Source organism: Dipodomys spectabilis, unplaced genomic scaffold (assembly GCF_019054845.1).
Source record: "Dipodomys spectabilis isolate Male_0828 unplaced genomic scaffold, ASM1905484v1 ptg000002l, whole genome shotgun sequence".
NCBI classification, from domain to species: Eukaryota; Metazoa; Chordata; class Mammalia; order Rodentia; family Heteromyidae; genus Dipodomys; species Dipodomys spectabilis.
In genome coordinates this window covers 52,533,843-52,553,726 of record NW_024870679.1, presented here as the reverse complement: position 1 = coordinate 52,553,726, position 19,884 = coordinate 52,533,843, and the positions used below count along the sequence as shown (strand labels likewise).

General features: G+C 45.5%; 1 protein-coding gene across 4 annotated transcripts in view; it reads left to right on the top strand.

Moving 5' to 3' along the window:
- Nucleotides 1-346: 346 nt before the first annotated feature.
- Mknk1 (MAPK interacting serine/threonine kinase 1) overlaps nucleotides 347-19,884 on the top strand; it is a 39,502-nt gene continuing 19,964 nt past the window's right edge. For 2 of the 4 annotated variants that reach the window (XM_042682818.1, XM_042682845.1), the window contains exons 1-4: nucleotides 347-419; nucleotides 7,629-7,797; nucleotides 14,648-14,749; nucleotides 17,627-17,724. In XM_042682818.1, the coding sequence (XP_042538752.1) occupies nucleotides 14,650-14,749; nucleotides 17,627-17,724 (198 nt within the window). In that variant the 5' untranslated portion in view covers nucleotides 347-419; nucleotides 7,629-7,797; nucleotides 14,648-14,649. Of the gene's footprint in view, nucleotides 420-7,613; nucleotides 7,798-14,647; nucleotides 14,750-17,626; nucleotides 17,725-19,884 lie in introns of those variants that run through there. The other 2 variants (XM_042682836.1, XM_042682827.1) reach the window with 2 other exon arrangements.

Sequence of the window (19,884 nt, the reverse complement as noted above, 5' to 3'; positions counted from 1 at the left end):
TTCAACCACAATCCTCAGATCTCAGCCTCCTAAGTAGCTAGGATTACAGGCGTGAGCCACCGGCGCCCGGCTATTCTCCATTTTAGAAAGATACAGTAACATTTAAAATGTCCTTCCTAGCATGCAGAAGCGCTTTATAAATAAAATTTACACCTGCGAGCCCCGCGCTCTACCAAGGAAAAGTGGATTGGCAGCAGGCCCCGCCCCTAGCCTGCAATCTCCCGCCCCCTCCGGCTACGCCTGCGCAGTTTGCTCAGCCCGTCCTCCACGTGTAGCACCAGAGCGCAGGCGCGGCCCCGCCCCCGCCCGCCTCTGTCCGCTCGGGCCCGCCCCCCCGCCGTAGCACCGCCTCTTCCGCGTTCTCGGCGCTGAGATCGGCAGGTGGGGGTGCGCGCGGCCGCTCCCGGTGGTCAACCCAGGTAAAGCCAGACAGCAAGGTTCACTCCCCCGCCGTCCCCGGCCTGAGAAGAATGGGGGCGGGGAGGGTCCTTGCCCGGGAGGAGGTAGTTAGGGGCCTTCAGAGCGCCTCCGGGTCACGACCCGCTGCTGCTGCGGAGGGACAGCCGAAGGGGCCGGTTTCTTAGGACTGTCCTCAGGGGTTTTTGTCTGTGACCTGTCGGGCCTCCGTCTGTTCTAAGACCAGGGCGCAACAAGACGCCTAATCCGGGTCCCCTCCTGCCTAGGGTCGGGGCCTGGCTTGTAACAGACCAGGTCTGGGTTGGTGCCCGAGGTCGGAGCTCAGCCTGTGCCAGGTTTGAGCCTCACACCTACCCAGGGATTAGGGCAAGGCTGTGGCAGAGCTCAAGGCTCAAGACAGTCCAGTGTCGTGGGTAGTGTGTTGTGTAAGGAATATATAAAATGTATTGCTAAAAATTTAGCTGCTCTCATTTCTTTTTCAGTAGTCCTAATGAAAGTGCCTGCCTTGTTGCAGATGGCGTCCAGTGGGGAGAGTTAGGAGTGTGGTTCAGTTTGTCTCCTTAGAGGGCCTTGGGGCCTCTGTCCGTGGAAGACCACTGAGGCCAGACCAGACCATAGGAATGAAGTGTAGCTGGAAGTGTTTGACTTTGGGGTCAGGCAGCCCTGGGCTCACATTTCATCACTGCTGTGTCCCGTCTGGCAAGTCCTTTCCCCTCTCTTATCTGTAGAACCAGACCTGATAGGGTTATAGTATAGGCTTATAGTAAGTCACTGGGAGTGGTACCTGTCGTGTGATAGTACATGATGAACTACGACAGTCAACTTTGGGGTACTTTTTCTTTTTATTCTTTTGGTCAGTCTTGGGGCTTGAACTCTGAGCCCGGGCACTGTCCCTTAGCTCTTCAGCTCAAGGCTAGTGCTCTACCACTGAGCCACAATGACCCTTCTGGTTTTCTGGTGGCTTACTGGAGATAGAGTTTCACGGGCTTTCCTGCCTGGGCTGGCTTTGAACCACAATCAGATCTCAGCCTCCTGAGTAGCTAAGATTACAGGTGTGAGCCACCAGTGCCCTGCTTTGGGGTACTTTTGAGTTGTCCTGGGAAAAAGTATGGGACCTGGCCTTGAAGTCTCTGTGGGGCTTACAGATCCAACTGATCTTGCAAGATGGCAGAAGGAACTAAAGCTATTTGCTGTTGCCCATATGTCAAGCATTAGCTGGGTAGTTGGTGCATAGAATCTCACTGAGTCCTCAATCCGGCCAGGTGCTTTTAGCCTACTGTCCTTACATCAGCCACTCTAAAGGGGGCCAGACTAGGAGTGCTATGAAGAAGAGATCCAGGTTTGGATTTTTATATGGAATTGAGCCAAGGAGGGCCTTTGATGCCCTTCCTCCTTCTGCTTCCACCTCAGCCTTTTCTCTTTCTGTAATCCGAGAGTTGACTAGGCTTGACTTTGTCTAGTAGTCCTATAACTCTATAGCAGATTTTGACAGTTGGAGGGTCTGGCAACTCAGATTTCGTGAAGGCACCATGGAGAAGCAAAGCTCTGTGGACAGAAGCTGGTAGAGTGCAGCAAATGCTTAGCTAGGATTGCACGGTCCCCTGTTACGTGGTTCCATAGTAATTCAATAATATGGTTCCTTTGGCATCCTCTTCATGGGTGCCCATGTCATCTTCTTGAGACTTTTCTGATCATGTTATATCTCTGCTCAGAAGCCTGTGCAAACTTCATTCCTTGCTATATATTTTGGTCTTCAGACTTATCAACAAATCCCTTCCTAATCTATCCCCAACCATTTTTCTTCCCTTGTTTCCTTTTGTTTCCCCAACCCTGATCCATAGTTCCAGTCAAAATGAGTTAGTTCTGTTCCTCAAACATTCCCAACATGTTCCTGCTCTAGCCTTTCCTTTTATTTAGTACTCATCTGTGTGTGTGTGTGTGTGTGTCTGTGTGTGAGTGTCTGTGTCTGTGTGTCTGTGTCTGTGTCTGTCTACTGGCACTTGAATTCAGAGCCTTATGCTCTTACTCCATCACTTAAGCTATCCCTGTACTTCCAACTCTTTGCTACTTAACTGGAGATTAGATTATCTCAGATTTGTCTTCCTGGGCTGGCTCTGAACCTCAATCCTCAGATCTCAGCTTCCTACATAGCTAGGATTATAGGCTTAAGCCATTAGTGCCTAGCTTCCTCATCTTTTATGAGGCCTCTTTGGCTTTTCATTCTCCTGCTAAGATGATTACTGTATCGGTAACTCCTCTTCCTCTCTGTAGCAGAGAACAAATTCATAATAGCACTCTCATCATGGCCTGCTTTAGGTATATCACCCCATATGTACTCTGAGTACATTAGTAGCAAGGGATTGTGTCTGTTTTATTCCTCTTGCTCCTGTCACATAGGTAGCCACACAGTAGTCCTCTGCAGTGTTTGTGGTTAAATGAGTCAATGACTTTTTTTTTAATTTACTTGCTTTGTTTTATAAGCTGTCAGGTTTTAAAAGGGGACTTGGTGTTCCTTCTCTTTGTAGCTGAGGAAGGCCCTCATTTACACTGCTAATGACCTAATAACAGGCATCCAAGTGCAGGAATTCTACCCAAGCCAATATTCATCGCTGATGTCATTTTCAGGCCTTGTCTTCCCTTGGTTGTGAGTTTTTTGGGGAGGGAAGTTGCACTCTGTTCATGGATCTACACAGTCTGTGTTATACTTCATGCAAGAGAAAGCTTACAGGTGGCTGACTAATCAGTTACTCTGTCCTTGGCCTTGGCCAACAGTAATCCCTCCCACCTAGATCAGCAGCTAAAAATTCAAATTTTTCCTTGCCAATAGCTCCAACTTATGGAAGAGGAAGTTCTTTTCATTCATAGGAAAATATACACTATTGAAGGCAGAAGGATCTGAGGAACCATCTAGTCCTACTACCTTCATTTTCTTTCTGGGAAAGACCCAGAGAAGGGAAAGGGCTTGATGGAGATTATACAGAGTATAATTATTATATAGAGTAGGAATAGCTCTGGAAGTCCTAACTCTGGTTGTTGGTTTTTTTTTTTTTTTTTTTTCATTTTGTTTTGCTTTGTTTTCCCCAGTTTACTGCCTTTGGGTTTTTAAATATAATTTCAAAAGTTTATTTATTTAAATGTTTTAAGGTGGGGGTCTCTCTGTGTTGTCCAGTCTGTACTCCAATTACTGAGCTCAAGCAGTCCTCTTGCCTAAGCCTCCCAAGTAGCTGAAACTACAGATGCACATCCCTATGCCCAGATGTACATTGCTAATATAATATCTAACATTTAGTGAGTGCTTACTGTGGGTGCCACTCACTGTTTTAAGTACTTTAAACTATTTTATAGACTCAGAAACCAGAGCAAATAGAAATCATTAAAATCTGTTTTCAGATCTCACAATTCTGATTTTTAGTACAGCTTTACAGCTATCATCTTGTACTCAGTGGAATGGAACCATTCTCCAAAGAGCTTGCTTCCAGACCCTCTGTGAGTGAGAGCCATCCTGTATGTTGGGAGATGTCCCCAAGAGGACTCCATAGCATGTTGGAATAATGGACAAAAGGAACGAAACAGGTCTACATGGAGTATTGGTAGATCTTAGGTTAGGAATATGAGTATACTTCATAACTTGCTTGCTGGGCTAGAGCAATAGCTTAGAGGTAGAGTACTTACCTAGCATGCACCACCACAAAAATTGCCTGTTTATTGTCAGGCAGCAAATGCATAGTTTTAGAAAAAAACTCAGGTCCAGGATCTTTCCATCAAAATTCCCAGTCTAAGGTAGAAAGATTCAATTCAATAAGCACATTATTGAGCTTGTGCTATGTACAGGCCTCTGGTATTGAGAAATACACACAGAGGACAACAACACATTTCCTGCTCTCCTGTAAGTAATTGTCTTCTTTCAAGCCTTCTCCCTCCAGTGTCGTTGGGAAGACAGATAAGTACATAAATAACTGAAATCAGACTGACTCTGGTAAATGTAGTAAGGAATGTAAACAAAGTGGGAGTGTGGGAGAAGGAGAAATCAATCCCCAGCCTGACCAGAGAATTCCTGATGGTGGGGCATTTGGAGAGAGTTCATTCCTGGGAGAAGTAGCAGTTTGAGTCCTAGTCTGGAGGCAGAAATGCAGGTGTGTGTGTGTGTGTGTGTATGTGTGTGTGTGTGTGTGTGTGTGTGTGTGTGTGTGTGTGTGTGTGTGTGTGTGTGACAGTCTTGGAGGGAAGGAGACTTTGTAGGAAGGAAAATAAGCTGAAATGGCAGATTGTGGAGAACACTAGCATTTTCAGATGTATACTTTGTGATTTGCAACAGACAGACTATAATTTGTTTAATCCTAAGAGTCTCTGTAATATACAAATTATATATCCCCTATTTGTGTGTGTGTGTGTTGGTACTGGGGCTTGAACTCAGGGCTGGGCATTGTCCTTTAGCTTTGAATTGTCATTCAAAGCAGATACTCTACCACGTGAGCCACATCTCCCCTTCCAGTATTGCTTTGTTTTCGTTCTGGTCTTGGGGCTTGAACTCAGGGACTGGGTACTGCTCCCAGCTTTTGTGCTCAAGGGTAACACTCTACCACTTGAGCCACAACTCTACTTCTGATTTTTGGTGTTTAATTGGACATAAGAGTTTCACAGACTTTCCTACTGGGCTGGCTTCAAACTTCAATTCTCAAATCTCAGCCTCCTAAGTAGTTAGGAGGTCCTCAGGCTCAGCCTCCTTCTCTTGAACAGGTTTTGGTTCACTTCAGAGGCTGCCTGTCATGTATTGCTTTACTTTTCTTGATTTGTGTAGTCTAAAGGAGTGGCAGAGAACATGAAGGTGGAGTCAGACAGCAGCTTCTCTCTAGGGAGATGATAGGTAGGGTATAGACTCTAGAGTTAGACTGTCTAGGTTAGAGTCCTGCGACTGTCCTTCCATTGGCTAGCTGGGTGCCTCATCTCAGTTCTATCATCTGTAAAATGGGTATATGAATATTCCCTACCTCATGAAGTTGTTAGGAAAACTGAGTTAAAATATTAAATAGCACAGTGCCTGGCATGTAGTAGGTGTTCAGTGTTAGCTTTAATAGCAATATTAGCAATGGCATGAATTCCCCATTTGGCACAATTTTTATAGAAAGCATATTCATTAGAGCTATTTTTCCACTTTCTTACTCTGACCTTGTTGTATTTTCTCATTCTGTGCCCCAGCAGGAAACTTGGAAATGCTAGATTACTCCATCACAAGATTGCAAAGCATGACACCACAAAAAAAAAAAGTGCCCGCAGGAAAAGGGTCTATAAGAGGTCAATGGCTTGACAGAAGAATCTGACTTGTGTCTTCCCTGACCTCCTTCCACAGTGAACAGGCCCAGTGCAGTGTATCTGTTTCCTTCTGTGCAGCCTTCAGCAGAAGTGCTAAGCAAGACCACTCCAGTTCACTTGCCAAAAAACAACAGTACAGTATCTCTGGAGAAGTGCCTAGTTTGGCTCTTCTTTCTCTTCAGTTTAAATCCCTCTGGCCGTCGCTTAAGCCAGTTCTTATTGTTCCATTTTCCATGAATATGGAAAAGTTCCTTCTGATTATAAAGGGAGGATGAGATCAAGATTTTCTCATGAGAACCTTTTCTGTACTTAAAGCCGGAATCCATTTAGGCCTCATCTTCTCTTCTCCAGGCAAAACAGCCTGGGCTGCTTTCACTTCACCCGCAAAACCTATTTTCCATTGCTTGGATCACATTGGCTATGCTTCTTTTCTTTCTCTTCGGTTTTTCTCCTTCCTGGCAGGGACCCAGACTGCTCAGTCTGCTAATAAGAGTCCCACTAAAAGATTTTAAGGAGAGAATAACTTCAGAGGCTTCATTCATTTATTAGCATTTATTAAGCATCTGCCCTGAGTCAGGCTCTGTGCTGGGTATAGGGGAGCCAGAGCTGACCCAGACGTTAGTCTCCACCCTACCCCTAATTCAGTCGAAGGAGAAATGACATAAAACATCAGGGGTACTGGAACTAAATCACGTACCATTGTGGGAAGCTGGAAATTATTTAGAGCAATCAGCTAGAAGCACCCCCTGGCTTCTAGCTTCTGGAAGGGAAGGATAAACATAGTGTATGATGGGAGATCCGCTCTGGTGACTACACAGGAGCTCTGTTATTCTAGATTCGGTGGCATTTATTAAAGGTTTTAACACAAAGTGACAGGCTAAGGACTGGCCTTTGGACCAAGGCTTGGACCCATGGACCAAGGCCATGGGTCTTGAAGGATGAGCTGGAGTTATTTTTCAAGAAGCTGTGTTCCTACTAAGGGAAAGCCCGACAGTATGATGATTTGAAGCTTATGTAGATGGAGGAGAAAGACACATTGGAAATGGGTGCAGTCACCCATTTGTCAGATGAGGTAATCTGACAAAGAAGAAATCAAGAGGAAGGAAGCCAGGGGTAGGAGTTGGGGACAAGTCCAGTTTTGGACATGTGGTTTGAGCTAATGTTGAATCATATCCAGCTTTCAGTTAGAACTCTTTCTTAGAAACTTTGGCACAAAGGCCCAGAACTCAGATTCAAGCATTTTCAGTGCTTTTCCCCTGGGAAAAAGGGCAAGTGCTTATTTATTCCATAGAGAAGAAGTTGACAAAGCAGCGTGTCACTTTGACACATGATAGCTAAGAGCCACAGGATTAAAAATAGCAGTGGGCCTACAGAAATGAAATCATCACCTTGGAAGCGAGCAATAATTATACATTTGGCACAAAACTGTGTTTGCATCTGTGCCACCTACTGCTCTTAGGATCTACTTTATCTTTCTGGTACTGTTTGCTCTTTCTTATAAGACTTGTACCTGGCCTAGGAGACAGAGCCAAAGCTCATTCATCTCTAGAATGAGCAGCAGAGAGGTGTCAGCTTTTACCTTCTTCATGAAAAACCTCAGAGTGGTCAGAGGGGTTCATAGCTGTCATCTTAGTCTAGTTAGATCTTTTTGGGTCTGAAATCTCACAGTGAAAACAGAATCTGAAAGTTTTTTATGCTGACTCTTGTTAAATCTTTCAATGCTTAATATTTTCAGATAGTACCCTGTGTGACTTTTAAATATGGGGACATCTGTGGCTCTTGAGTGCCTATCTACTTCCTGGTTAACTCAGTGTTGGAGACCCTTGGGTTGATTGCTGTTTTTTCTGGGCCTCTTAGACAAGTCAGCATTTTGATATCCTTTCTACTTCTGCTTCTTGAAGATATCCATGCCAGATAAGATGAAACAGAGTCAGATGGAGAACTGAAAGACATCAGCTCAGCAGAGACCAGTGAAACACTCTACGTGGCTGAAAGACACCAATGTTTGGAGTCCTTGGTGATTTGAAGTTCACAGAGAATCACTACCCAGAAGCTGGAAATAACATACTGGTAAGACTGAATATATTGTTGCACAGGTCCTCTTACATTACCTCAGATTCAAATGATATGATAATTCCAGAGGAAAGGGTGTGCATGAGGTCATCTAAGCATAGGTGGTTTTCAGCATTTGGTTGGGCAGCTGGGCTTAGCTGTGTCAGTAACTGCCTGAAACAGGTAAACAGGTAAGTGTTAGCAGGAACCCATTTCCTCCAGAATAAAATGGCATGGCAGAGTGTTGTAAGGAAAAGTGTGTAGTAAGACATAATTATTTGCTTTTAACTACACGAGTAAAAACAACCACATTATAACAGAACAAAATCAAATACAACCAAAGTATAAAAAGTAAAATTCAGCTGGGCACTGGTGGCTCACACTTGGAATCCTAGCTACTTAGGAGGCTGAGATCTGGAGGATCCTAGTTAAAAGCCAGCCCAAGCAGGAAGGTCTGTGAGACTCTTATCTCTATTTAACCAACAGAAAACCAGAAGTGGAGCTGTGGCTCAAACTGTTTGAGTGCTAACCTTGATCACAAAAGCTCAAGGACAGTGCCCAGGCCCAGAGTTCAAGCCCTGGGGCTTGAACTGGTGAGGGGGTAGGGAGGAGAAAGTAAGGTTGGATAGTAGGGAGAGCAGTGATCAGTACCTGTGGTCTGTACCCTCATTCCTCCAGAACTCCTTAGCTCCTCTCATGGCTCTGTGAATTATCTAAACTGCTTCCTGTGCAGGTGGCAGGCTGACACTTGGATCTGTGTCCTTAACACCTGCTACTCTTCCTTCCACTGCAATCAGTACTTGTTGGCTAATAGATTTCACAAGGAAATGAAAACATGTGTTCTATATTTAACAGAAAATAAGATAGCCAGATGCCTAGGAATGGAAATATTAATAATTATTGATAATTTTGAGGCAGCTTTCAATCTGTCTTTGCTCCCCCCCCCCATACTTCCTGCTCCAGCCAACCTGAGTGGCAGGCAGTGGCTCTAAGCAGCCATGCCACCTCTCCTGCAGGCCTCAGCCTGGTACAGTTTCCTTAGGTCCATCCTGGCAGTTCCACTCAGCCTTCAAGTGTGAGCTTAGCTGGAAGATTCTCACTGGAATAGGTACCCAACTAGGTTAGGGTACTTGTTAAATGAGTGAGTTAGTGCTGCTTTCATAGCTAGTTTTTTTCTTTTTCTTTTTTTGACAGTACTGAGTTGAACTTGGATCTTTACACTTGCTAGGTAGGGCTCTTACCACTGATCTACGTCTCCACCCCTGATTTTAATTTTTTTAATTCTTATTATAAAGGTGGTTTACAGAGGGGTTACAGTTACATAAGTCAGATAGAGTACTTTTCTTTTTGGACAGTGTCACCCCTTCACTTGCTCTCTCCCAGTTTTTTCCTTTTATCCCCATCCACAAGTTGTATAGTTCATTTTCAACAGAGTGTCTAGTGAGTACCACTGTTACATTTGTTCAGCCTTTCTCTCTCCATTTCTGTGTCTCCCCTTACACACTCAATGACATATAAATGAACAAATAAGACAAAATGAAAAGAAAATGAAAACAGCAATAAAGAAAAAACCTCTTGTTTCCATTTCCTAGAGTTCGTTTCAATAAATACTATTGTGTGAGATCAGATGCACATAGGCATTGCACTTTTGTTTTCCTCTCCTAAGAGTATCCTCCTTTGGTCTCACTGTGTGTGAATGCCTGCAGTCCGGTATCATTTATCACATCCCTATGTATTTTAGATCTAGCTTCTGCATATGAGAGAAAACTGTTCCATTTGTCTCTCTGAGCTAGACTTACCTCACTTAACATGATTTGTTCTAGGTCTATCTAGTTTCCTGCAAATGACATGATATTATTCTTTCTAATCCAGCCCTGATTTTTGACAGTTATTTTGGAGATAGGATCTCATTTTAATCCTGGGCAAGTGCCTTGGTAGGATTCATCTATGTATAGCTAGGATAATAGACATGTGCCATCACACCCAGCTCTTTCTTGAAAAGGAACCATAAATTTTCTAGTCTTGCTTCCCAAGTAGCTAGGATTATAGGCATGAGCCATCAGTGCCCAACTTAGTTTCCTTTTTTTTTTTTTTTTTTTTTGTCGGTTGTGGGGCTTGAACTCTGGGCTTGGGCTCTGTCCTTGCACTCTTCAGCTCAAGGTGAGTGCTCCACTGCTTGAGCCACAGTGCTACTTCTGGTTTTCTAGTGGTTTATTGGGGGTAAGAGTCTCATGGACTTTCCTGCCGGGGCTGGATTTTTTTTTTTTCCAAGTAGAAGAAAAGATTTATTGCCAAAAAGCTGATGTGGCCAAATTCTCATGAGGAAAGGGAGAAAATGGCCCTGGGCTGGCTTTGAACCATGATTCTCAGATTTCAGCATCTTGAGTAGCTAGGATTACAGGCATGAGCTACTGGTGCTTGGCTTAGTTTCTTTTTGATTCTCACAACAACCTGTGATGAAGTGAACCATACTTAGTCTTACCTGTTTAATACCTGATGCAGTTGATTCTCAAAGAAGCAAGAGCTATATAGAGTTGGGCGCTGGTGGTCCAAAGCCAGCCCGGGCAGGAAGGTCCGTGAGACTCTTATCTCCAACAAACCACTAGAAAACAGGACGTGGTGCTGTGGCTCAAGTTGTAAAGCTAGCTTTGACCTTGACCTGAAGAGCACAGGGACAGCACCCAAGCCCAGAGTTCAGGCCCCATGACTGACAAAAAAAAAAAAAAGAGCTATATAGCTCTCATGTTCCAATGCTCCGGGGATTTTTTTTGTTTCTTTTTTAAAAAGTAACAGCTTTAAGGGGAAGGCATACTAAACTTTGAACTCGGCCTCACTCTTGCTTGGCAGATATTTAGTGATTCATACTTCAATCCCTATTTGCAATGTTATTTTGAGAAAGAGTCTTGCTTTTTGCCTGGACCCATGCCAAGTCTGTGATTCTCCAATTTTATGCTTCCTGTCATAGCTAGGGTAACAGGCATGCACCACCACACCCAGTTTATTCTGTTGAGATGGAATCCTTGAATGTTTCTGAGGACAGAGCAGGGATAGCCTCAAACTACAATCCTCTGGATTTCAACTTCCCCAGTAGCTAAGATTACAGATGTTAGCCACCATGCCTAGCAAAGAAACTTTCTCTGTGTGTGTGTCTGTATGTACTGATCCTGGGGTTTAAACTTAGGGCCTGGGCCATTGTCACTGAACTTTTGTGCTCAAAGATAACACGCTACCACTTGAGCCATGGTTCCACTTCTGGATTTTTTTTTTGATTAATTGGAGATAAGCCCAGCCTGGCTTTGAACCAGGATCCTCAGATCCCAGCCACCTGAGTAACTATAGCATTACAGGCAGGAGCCACCAGTGCCCAACTCATAAAAAAAAATACAAATAGCTTGTTTTCACTGGGTGCCCCAACTCACGCCTACAATCCTAGCCTCAGCCACAGCAGCCTTTCACTGTGCTGTCTGCAGGGCCCAGGTGTGCTCATATTTGTTTCAGAGTGTGCATTAGTTATCTGTGCCCCGTTACCAGTTACTAGTCTGTCTGCATATGCCTAATTGATACACCCTGCCATATCACCTAGTATATGAGTTGTCCTGTGGCATTTCCATTTCAGCATAGTTTCTTTCTTTCTTTCTTTTCTTTTGATCAGTCATGGGGCTGGAACTCTGGGGCTTGGGTACTGTCCCTCAGCTCTTCAGCCCAAGGCTAGCACTCTACCACTTGAGCCACAGCACCACTTACGTTTTTTTCTGGTGGTTAATTGGAGATAAGAGTCTTGCAGACTTTCTTGCCCGGGCTGGCTTTGAACTCCAATCCTCAGATCTCAGCCTCCTGAGTAGCTAGGATTACAGGCATGAGCCACAGGCACCTGGCTTTTAGCACAGTTTCTTTTTTTTTTTTTTTGTCGGTCGTGGGGCTTGAACTCTGGGCCTGGGCGCTGTCCCTCAGCTCTCCAGCTCAAGGCGAGCGCTCTACCACTTGAGCTACAGCGCCACTTCCGGTTTTCTGGTGGTTTATTGGAGATAGGAGTCTCACGGTCTTTCCTGCCCGGGCTGGCTTTGAACCGCGATCCTCAGATCTCAGCTTCCTGAGTAGCTAGGATTACAGGCGTGAGCCACCAGCGCCCGGCTTTAGCACAGTTTCTGATGGAGGATATGCGTGTGACATTGTGCTACAATCTATAGGAGAAACAGTATGCATAGGGGACAATCTTGGCCTCTAGGAACACATGGAATGCGCTAGGCAAAGTAAAAGCAGTATTTAGCAGAGCTCTTCCCAGAGGGTTAGAGAGCAGAGGATGGAGCACCAGATAGTTCCGCACAGCAGCAGGACCTATGATTTGCCCCCAGATTGCACAAACTCTAATTTATCTGGAGTTATTAGGGGGCTACAGAGAGGCAAGGACTTTTTAAGCTGGGTTCCACAGCCAAGAAGAATTCCTAGGCTGGGGAAATAAGTGGGTCAAGAGTAGCTTGATTATGGTTCTACCTGAGGAAGCATTTGTCCAGTGACTGGCGCATACTGAATTAAGTCACTGCTAGTGACTCTGATGAAACTGAAGAGCCTGTGATCTGCCTCCAGATGGAGAACCAGCAACCCCTTGGTGGGATTATGACATCCCCTTCCCTCCCCTTCCTCCCTCTGTGAAAACAGAGAGGTTAACATATTTTTTTTTTATGTCACTGTCTTCCTATGTTTTTCCTTCCTAGTTTCGAAAACAACTCTCCCCCAGCAAGTTCTCTTTGCAAGGAAAGTCTTAACCACTTGTCCCTTCTGGCATACCCTCTCCCATTGAGCTCCATGCAGAATAGACCAGGTACTCTATCTTTGTGTGTGAAGCCATAAAATCTAATATTGAGTGTGCGGCGCTGCCCAGAGGTATGCTGCTTCCACAGGAGGCCCTGCGGCCCTGCTGTGGTAAAGAGCAAGCATAAATTGCTGCTAACAGGGTTAGAGCCATAAGTGTGGCTGAGCCTCCCCTGTGAGTCACAATGCCGCCAGCTTTCCTACTGATCTGCACTACCTGCCTGATGGCTATTTCGCTTGTTGGCAGGCCCACCATTGGAATGTGGACAGGGAGGGTGAAGGAAGCTGGAACCAAAAATCTGTCCACTCACATCTGTCTACTCCACACTTGGCTTTCAGTGCTGATGGAACAGGAGTTGACAATGGGCTACACTGTCCCTCTGGGCTGTTCAGGACAAGGGCCCAGTGACCCCTCCTTAAGGTCCCAAAGATGAGTGACCCTGTGTCTTATTTCCCAGCCATTTCTGCTTTTTTTTCTTCTCATTTACCTGGTACTGTGAGTATTCCAGTGCCTGTGTTTACATTTAATTGTTTAATTCATAGGGCATTGCTGTCCTGTGTTACAGCTTGTGTGTGAAGCTGGAGTACATTTTGAGATCCTCTATGGATTCCTTTTGCCTAGTTGGTTATCTGTTCTCATTGAAAATCTTCTGTTATCAGAGTCCCAAAGTGGAAGGAAGAATGCACCTAAATTGAGCTGTCAGACACTTAGCTTTCTGGATCTCGGTGTTGAAAGGACCATTCCATGTGCTTCCTCATAATGGCTGCTATGTGCTCACCTCTGGGAATAGTATAGAGACTGCATTGGCTCTAATCAACCTTCCATCACATTTAGCCAGACCCTCCCTCAGAGAAGGGACTGGGCCATTCCCCTCCATAGGCAGAAAGCCAGCTTCCATTTTAAAATCTCTCAGAGAAGAAGAAGAAGAAAAAAAAAGCAAAGCAAAAAGCCCAACAACCCAGAGCCTCTGTTTATTGAAGGTTGGTGTAAAAGTCCTTCACATCATCTGCCCCATCAGCACTCAAGTGCCTCTATTTTAGAAGGATGTGGAGGTTTAATCACCCTGGTGGGGATTTAGACCCAGAGACTTCGGAGAAATCTTATTATTTCTAACTGCAGGCAAAGAGTATTAAGGCTCCACTCTGGATCAGGGGCATGACATGTTCTATAAGTAATTTATCTTTAACAGGGGAAGGCCCCTCCTAGAGTGTCCTAGAAACAGAACTGCAATTGGGCACTGGTTCATTGTTCCCCTTTTCTCTTTCCCAGTCTCCTGCTGTTTCTTTCTGTCCTGACCCTTTCCTGCCCAGTCTGTCCCAGGTCTGTGTTTGCCTCATGAATCCTCCCTTTAAAGACATGGGAGCCAGGTGCCTGCCAGGGAAAGATAATGATGTTTTTGTAATAAGTGACCTCATCAAGCCGGCTGGTATAGACCTGTCATCTGCAGGCTATTGAGTGGTCCCTCCTTGCACCCCCTCTCAGGAAGGCACTGGGGAGGAGAGAGAATGCTGTTGGGCTGCATGGGCACTCTGGTCAGTGCTCCTGGATGTGGAGGAATTTGAAGCTGTTCTTAACACTATCCCATCCCTCTTGTTACTTTCCCAGCAGCAGTTGCAACCCTGTGCTCATCCACAGGGATGCTGTTGGGGCCTCTGATTTTATCCACAGCCCCTATTCCCACACCTTTCCGGTCCATCTCTCTGAGTCCTGCCTTTCTGGTGCTGAGGCTGAAGGCTGTCACTGGTAGGGCCCTGCTGTGGATCCCTTGTTCCAGTGGGGGAATATGGTTTGCTAGCAGATCTAAATCCATGTGCTAATGAGCTTGGTGAAGGCTTCTAATCTAGCCAGCTTGTCTGAGTTTCTTTCCACAGTTAATGATCTCCTGTAATGGTTTTGCCTTTAGTTTTGCCTTCTGGGTCAAAACAAATCAATAGTCCTCACAGATATTTAAAAACCATCAGTGTAAAGCTCCTGAGTCTCCCCCTTTTCTCCCTCTGGGTAAACTTACTGTTCGATCAGTACATTGCTACTCCCCTTGTATCTCCTCTTGTCTCCCAGAGATGGGCAGCAGCGAGCCCCTTCCCATCGCAGACAGTGACAAGAGAAGAAAGAAGAAGCGGAAGTCCCGGGCCACTGACTCCTTGCCGGGAAGGTTTGAAGGTTAGTCTTAGATTTGAGCCTGTGGTTCCCACACGAGGAGGGAGCATCCTGGTGTTCATTGTCCAAATCACAGTATGCCCTATGTTATAGCCAGCTGTGGTCATCTGGGTGATAGAAGAAGACAGAAGTGAGTGAATTTACACAAAGGAATGACACAGAGTGAGTAGGTATGGGAAAGGCTCTCAGACAATACACTCACCTCCTTTGAATGTCCCAAGCACCCCCTTGGCAGGCAGAAAGGCCAGTCAAGTGAGATCCTTGTGTGAACCAGCTCCTCTGCAGACATGGTCCTTCCCCAGTGCTTCCTGGAAGGGATGTGGAGAGGCAGAACAACCACAGAAGAGGAAGCAAGAATGACTGCAGATGACACTGCTATCTTCTCTCAATAGAGAATTGAGCTCCCAGAGATTGCAGCTATGTGTGCAGTGTTGACTTCCTTTTAGTGTGTGTGTGTGGTATTCAGAGAACATGACATGTGTCATCATTTTGGACGTTCTATATGAGAGGTCAGACTCTGCACTGGTCTGTCCTCGCTGGCCTTTGATGGAAGGATGGATTCACTGGGTACCTCTGCTAAGGACCAGAAGGACCAATAACTGCTCCTGGGAGTCACGTGTCCCCAGCACCTGTTTCCTTTCTTTCTCTCCTGGGCCCTCTTCCTGACACACCAGTTAGTTGATTGTTTTGAGCAGTGTTCTGATAACAAGCACTCTATGAGTGAGGAATATTGGTTACCATTGGTTACACATGCTGACATGTGTAAAGAGCAAATGCCAAAGTGTGCACTGTGGGAGAATACTTACAAACAGCCGTGGGCCATCTGTTCATATGGGCAGCTGCATGTCCAGACCGTGATGGGACCAAGAAAGTACTAAGACATTGTTTTGTTTTATTTGTTTTCCCCTTGATTCAAATGGTATGCATGTGTATCTGTTTGTGAATATGTATATGTGTGCATGGGGGGAGGGCAACGATGGGTGGGCATTTTTAGAACAGCTTGCAAACCATTCTAAAAGGTATTTCACTCTTTCTGAGAACAGATGATTTTCCTGTTAAAGATAATTTGTACAATCAAGGACTTCTCATGACTAAGAGCAATGAGATTTTTTTTTTTTTTTGGTCAGTTGTAGGGCCTGAACTCTGGGCCTGGGTGCTGTCCCTGAGCTCTTCAGCCCAAGGCTAGTGCTCTACCACTTGAGCCACTTCCAGCTTCTGCTTATGTGGTGCTGAGGAATTGCACCCAGGGCTTCATGCATGCAAGGCAAGGACTCTGAACCACCTTTCCAGCCCCTGAGATGAGGTCTTGTATTATGGTTTAAAGTCTTCTGCTCAGTCAATGGATTTAAAGGTTAGGCTGCCTCAAGAAAGAAAAACTAAGGAGTGGAACAAGGGAGGACTGTGGGGAAGATGAGGCTTTCTTTAGAGGGGCTCAGAGAGCTCGGATTGTTTATGAACTTGAGCAGGTCACTTGAAAATTCTTTTAGCCCAGGCTTATTCTAAGTCTCTGGGTCTACCTAAAACCTCAAGGCATTGCTTATATCCTACTTGTATCTCTGATTTCCTGTGGGCAAACTTCTAGAAACTTCTCAGAAACCTCTACCTCTATTGTGTGAATCAATTAGAATGGTATTCACCTTCATCTCACCAGTGCCTCGCACAGAGCTTGGCACATAAAAAACACTCAGCAAGGGATGGGAAAGTGACTCAGTGGTAGAGCGCTTGCCTTGCATGCTTGAGGCCCTGGGTTTGATTCCTCAGCACCACATAAGCAAAAAGAACAAAGCCGGAAGTGGCACTGTGGCTCAAGTGGTAGAGCGCTAGCTTGAGCTGAAGAGCTGAGGGACAGTGCCCAGACCCAGAGTTCAGGCCCCATGACTGGACCCCCCCGAAAAAAAAAAACACTCAGCAAATAAGTAAATGAATAAATGCTGTCCTTTTAAATTGTGCCCCTTCTGTTTATTTTTTTCTTTACTATACTATCTTTCCAGGATGGAACTCCCCAGTGCCTGGTTTATTCTGGGGCCCTTTGTGTATGTGTCCATCTTCCCACTGGAGTATGAGAAGGGAGGGACATCATCTTATTCCTCAGTCTGTCCTTGTTTTGCTATCCACCACAGAATAGGTGCTCAGGAAATAGGTACTGAGGTGAAACTCAATCTCTGACCTCATCTCAAATGAGGAACAGGATGCATTCTGTGTGATCTTTTCCAAAGACTTAAATCCTGCACTGACAGGGAAAGTGGCACATCTCATCGCTGATGGCTGCAGAGTCATCATAGCCTGTTCTGCCTGGCTGGTGAAACCAGGGAAGCCATGTGACAGAGCTCTTTTTTCATATTAGCTTGAAGTGAGGTTACTCACCTTGTGTTCTTTTTTTTTTTTGCCTGTCCTGTGGCTTGAGTTCTGGGCCTGGGCGCTGTTCCTAAGCTTCTTTTTGCTCAAGGCCAGCGCACTACCACTTGAGCCACAGCACCACTTCAGGCTTTTTTGAGGGTTTATTGGAGATAAGAATCTCATCCTGGGGCTGGGAAGGTGGCTCAGTGGTAGAGCGCTTGCCTTGCATGCCTGAGACTCTGGGTTCGATTCCCCAGCACCACATAAGCAAAAAGAAAAAAGCCGGAAGTGGCGCTGTGGCTTAAGTGGTAGAGCGGTAGCCTTGAGCGGAAGAGCTGAGGGACAGTGCCCAGGCCCAGAGTTCAGGCCCCATGACCAGACCCCCCCCCCCCCCCAAAAAAAAAAAAAAAGAATCTCATCCTGCCCAGGATGGCTTCAAACCATGATCCTAAGATCTCAGCCTTCTGAGTAGCTAAGATTGCAGGCTGAGTCACTGGCGCCCCGCAACTCACCTTGTTTTCCTCTCACCTGTTTCCCCTCTAGATATGTACAAGCTGACCTCTGAATTGCTGGGAGAGGGAGCCTATGCCAAAGTTCAAGGTGCTGTGAGCCTGCAGAGTGGCAAAGAGTATGCTGTCAAAGTGAGTGTTAACTTTGCAATTAGTCATTCCTAGCTTGTCCCCAACCAAAGAAATGGCACATTTTGCAAAATCGTGGCTCAGTAAGAACAGGGGAAAGGCTCCAAAACCATGTTTAGTCACTGGATTCAGATATTACTTTTTCTACTTGATTGCTATGTAAGCTTAAGCAAGTTGCTTGACTAGCCTGTCCTTAAGTTTTCTTCATCTGTAAAATGGGTATATTAATAAAACCTGTATAGAATTGTGAGGATTAAGTAAGTTAATACAGGGCTGGGAAGGTGGCTCAGTGGTAGAGCGCTTGCCTTGCATGCATGAGGCCCTGGGTTCAATTCCTTAGCACCACATAAGCAAAAAGAAAAAAGCTGGAAGTGGAACTGTGGCTCAAGTGGTAGAGTGCTAGCCTTGAGCTGAAGAGCTGAGAGACAGCACCCAGGCCCAGAGTTCAGGCCCCACGACCGGACCCCCCCCCCAAAAAAAGTAAGTTAATACATATAATGTGCTTAAGACAATGGTTGAAGCATAGCAGGCTATTTCTCATTTCACTGTTAAACAGAGTAAGAAATGAACAGGAAGTAGAAAGCCAGGTTTGGAACTAGAAGCCCTTCTGCAATCTCCATTTTGACAAATTATTACTATTTGACTTTGGTCAAGTCATTTAACCTCCTTAAGCCTTGTTTTCCACATCTCTGAATTCCCTTTCTGACTCATGAGGTGGTTATGCAGTTGGAAATGAACTGGTAAGGGCTGGGAAGGTGGCTCAGTGGTAGAGCGCTTGTCTTGCATGCATGAGGCCCTGGGTTTGATTCCTCAGCACCACATAAGCAGAAAAAGCTGAAAGTGGCACTGTGGCTCAAGTGGTAGAGTGCTAGCCTTGAGCTGAATAGCTAAGGGACAGTGCCCAGGCCCAGAATTCAGGCCCTATGACCAACCAAAAAAAAAAAAAAAAAAAAAAGAACCAGTAGTGGTAGTAACACTTTACAAACCACCAAGTAGTCATGTACAGTATCAGAATCATGAGAACTAAAATCTCAAGTGACCATGCACTCAGCTTCAGGGGCAGAAGGTGTGACTTGTACCCTCAGTGCTGCCTTTAATTAGCTGTATGGCCCTGGTGTGGCTCACTTCATCACATGTGGAAAGAGGGATGGATGGAGAGCTCTGAGTCTCAGAGTGAAGTCCCCACATTTTCAGTGGGGACTAAGAATCTGTGAGGAAGATACAAGATCTAGCCCTACCCCAAACCTACTGACCCAGAAACTGGAGGTGCCCTGGCAGTATGAATGTCCGAAAACCACCCAGGTGATGCTGATGCTTACTTCAGTTTGAGAACTCTGATGGAGAACGATTGATGCAATATTGGGAACATGGGGATGATCACCCAACCAGTTGATAAGGTGTATAGAGAGCCAATTTTTTTGTATAGGAGAGAGCCTGGGTCTATGCTTTCACTAAGCTGCTCAGTAAATCTGAGACTTGCCAATGTTTAAGGATCATTAAGCTAAGATGGGTGCCGGTGGCTCACACCTGTAATCCTAGCTACTCAGGAGGCTGAGATCTGAGGATAATAGTTCAAAGCCAGCCTGGGCAGAAAGTCCATGAGGCTCTTATCTCCAATAAGCCACTAGAAAACTTGTAGCACTGTGGCTCAAGCGGTAGAGCACTCGCCTTGAGCTGAAGAGTGCAGAGACAGCGCCCAAGCCCAGAGTTCAGCCCCATGACTGACAAAAATAAATAAATAAATAAATAATCATTAAGTTAGAGAAAGCTGCTGGGCACCGGTGGCTCACGCCAGTTTTTCATAGCTACTCAGGAGGCTGAGATCTGAGGATCACGGTTCAAAGTCAGCCCTGGCAGAAAAGTCCATGAGACTCTGATCTCCAATAAAAACCACTAGAAAACCAGAAGTGATGCTGTGGCTCAAGAGGTAGAGCGCTCGCCTTGAGCTGAAGAGCTGAGGGACAGCACCCAGGCCTAGAGTTCAAGCCCCATGACCAACAACAACAAAAAAAGGTAGAGAAAGCTTTACCAAATCCGAGGTGGGCAGTTCAAGCTTATTTTGAATCAGCCACCTGAGCCCCAGGTCTAAGGTACTACTACATTCTGGCAAGTTTAGCTAGTTTCAAAAAATTGGTTCCTCTTGAAAACAGATCAGCAAGAATT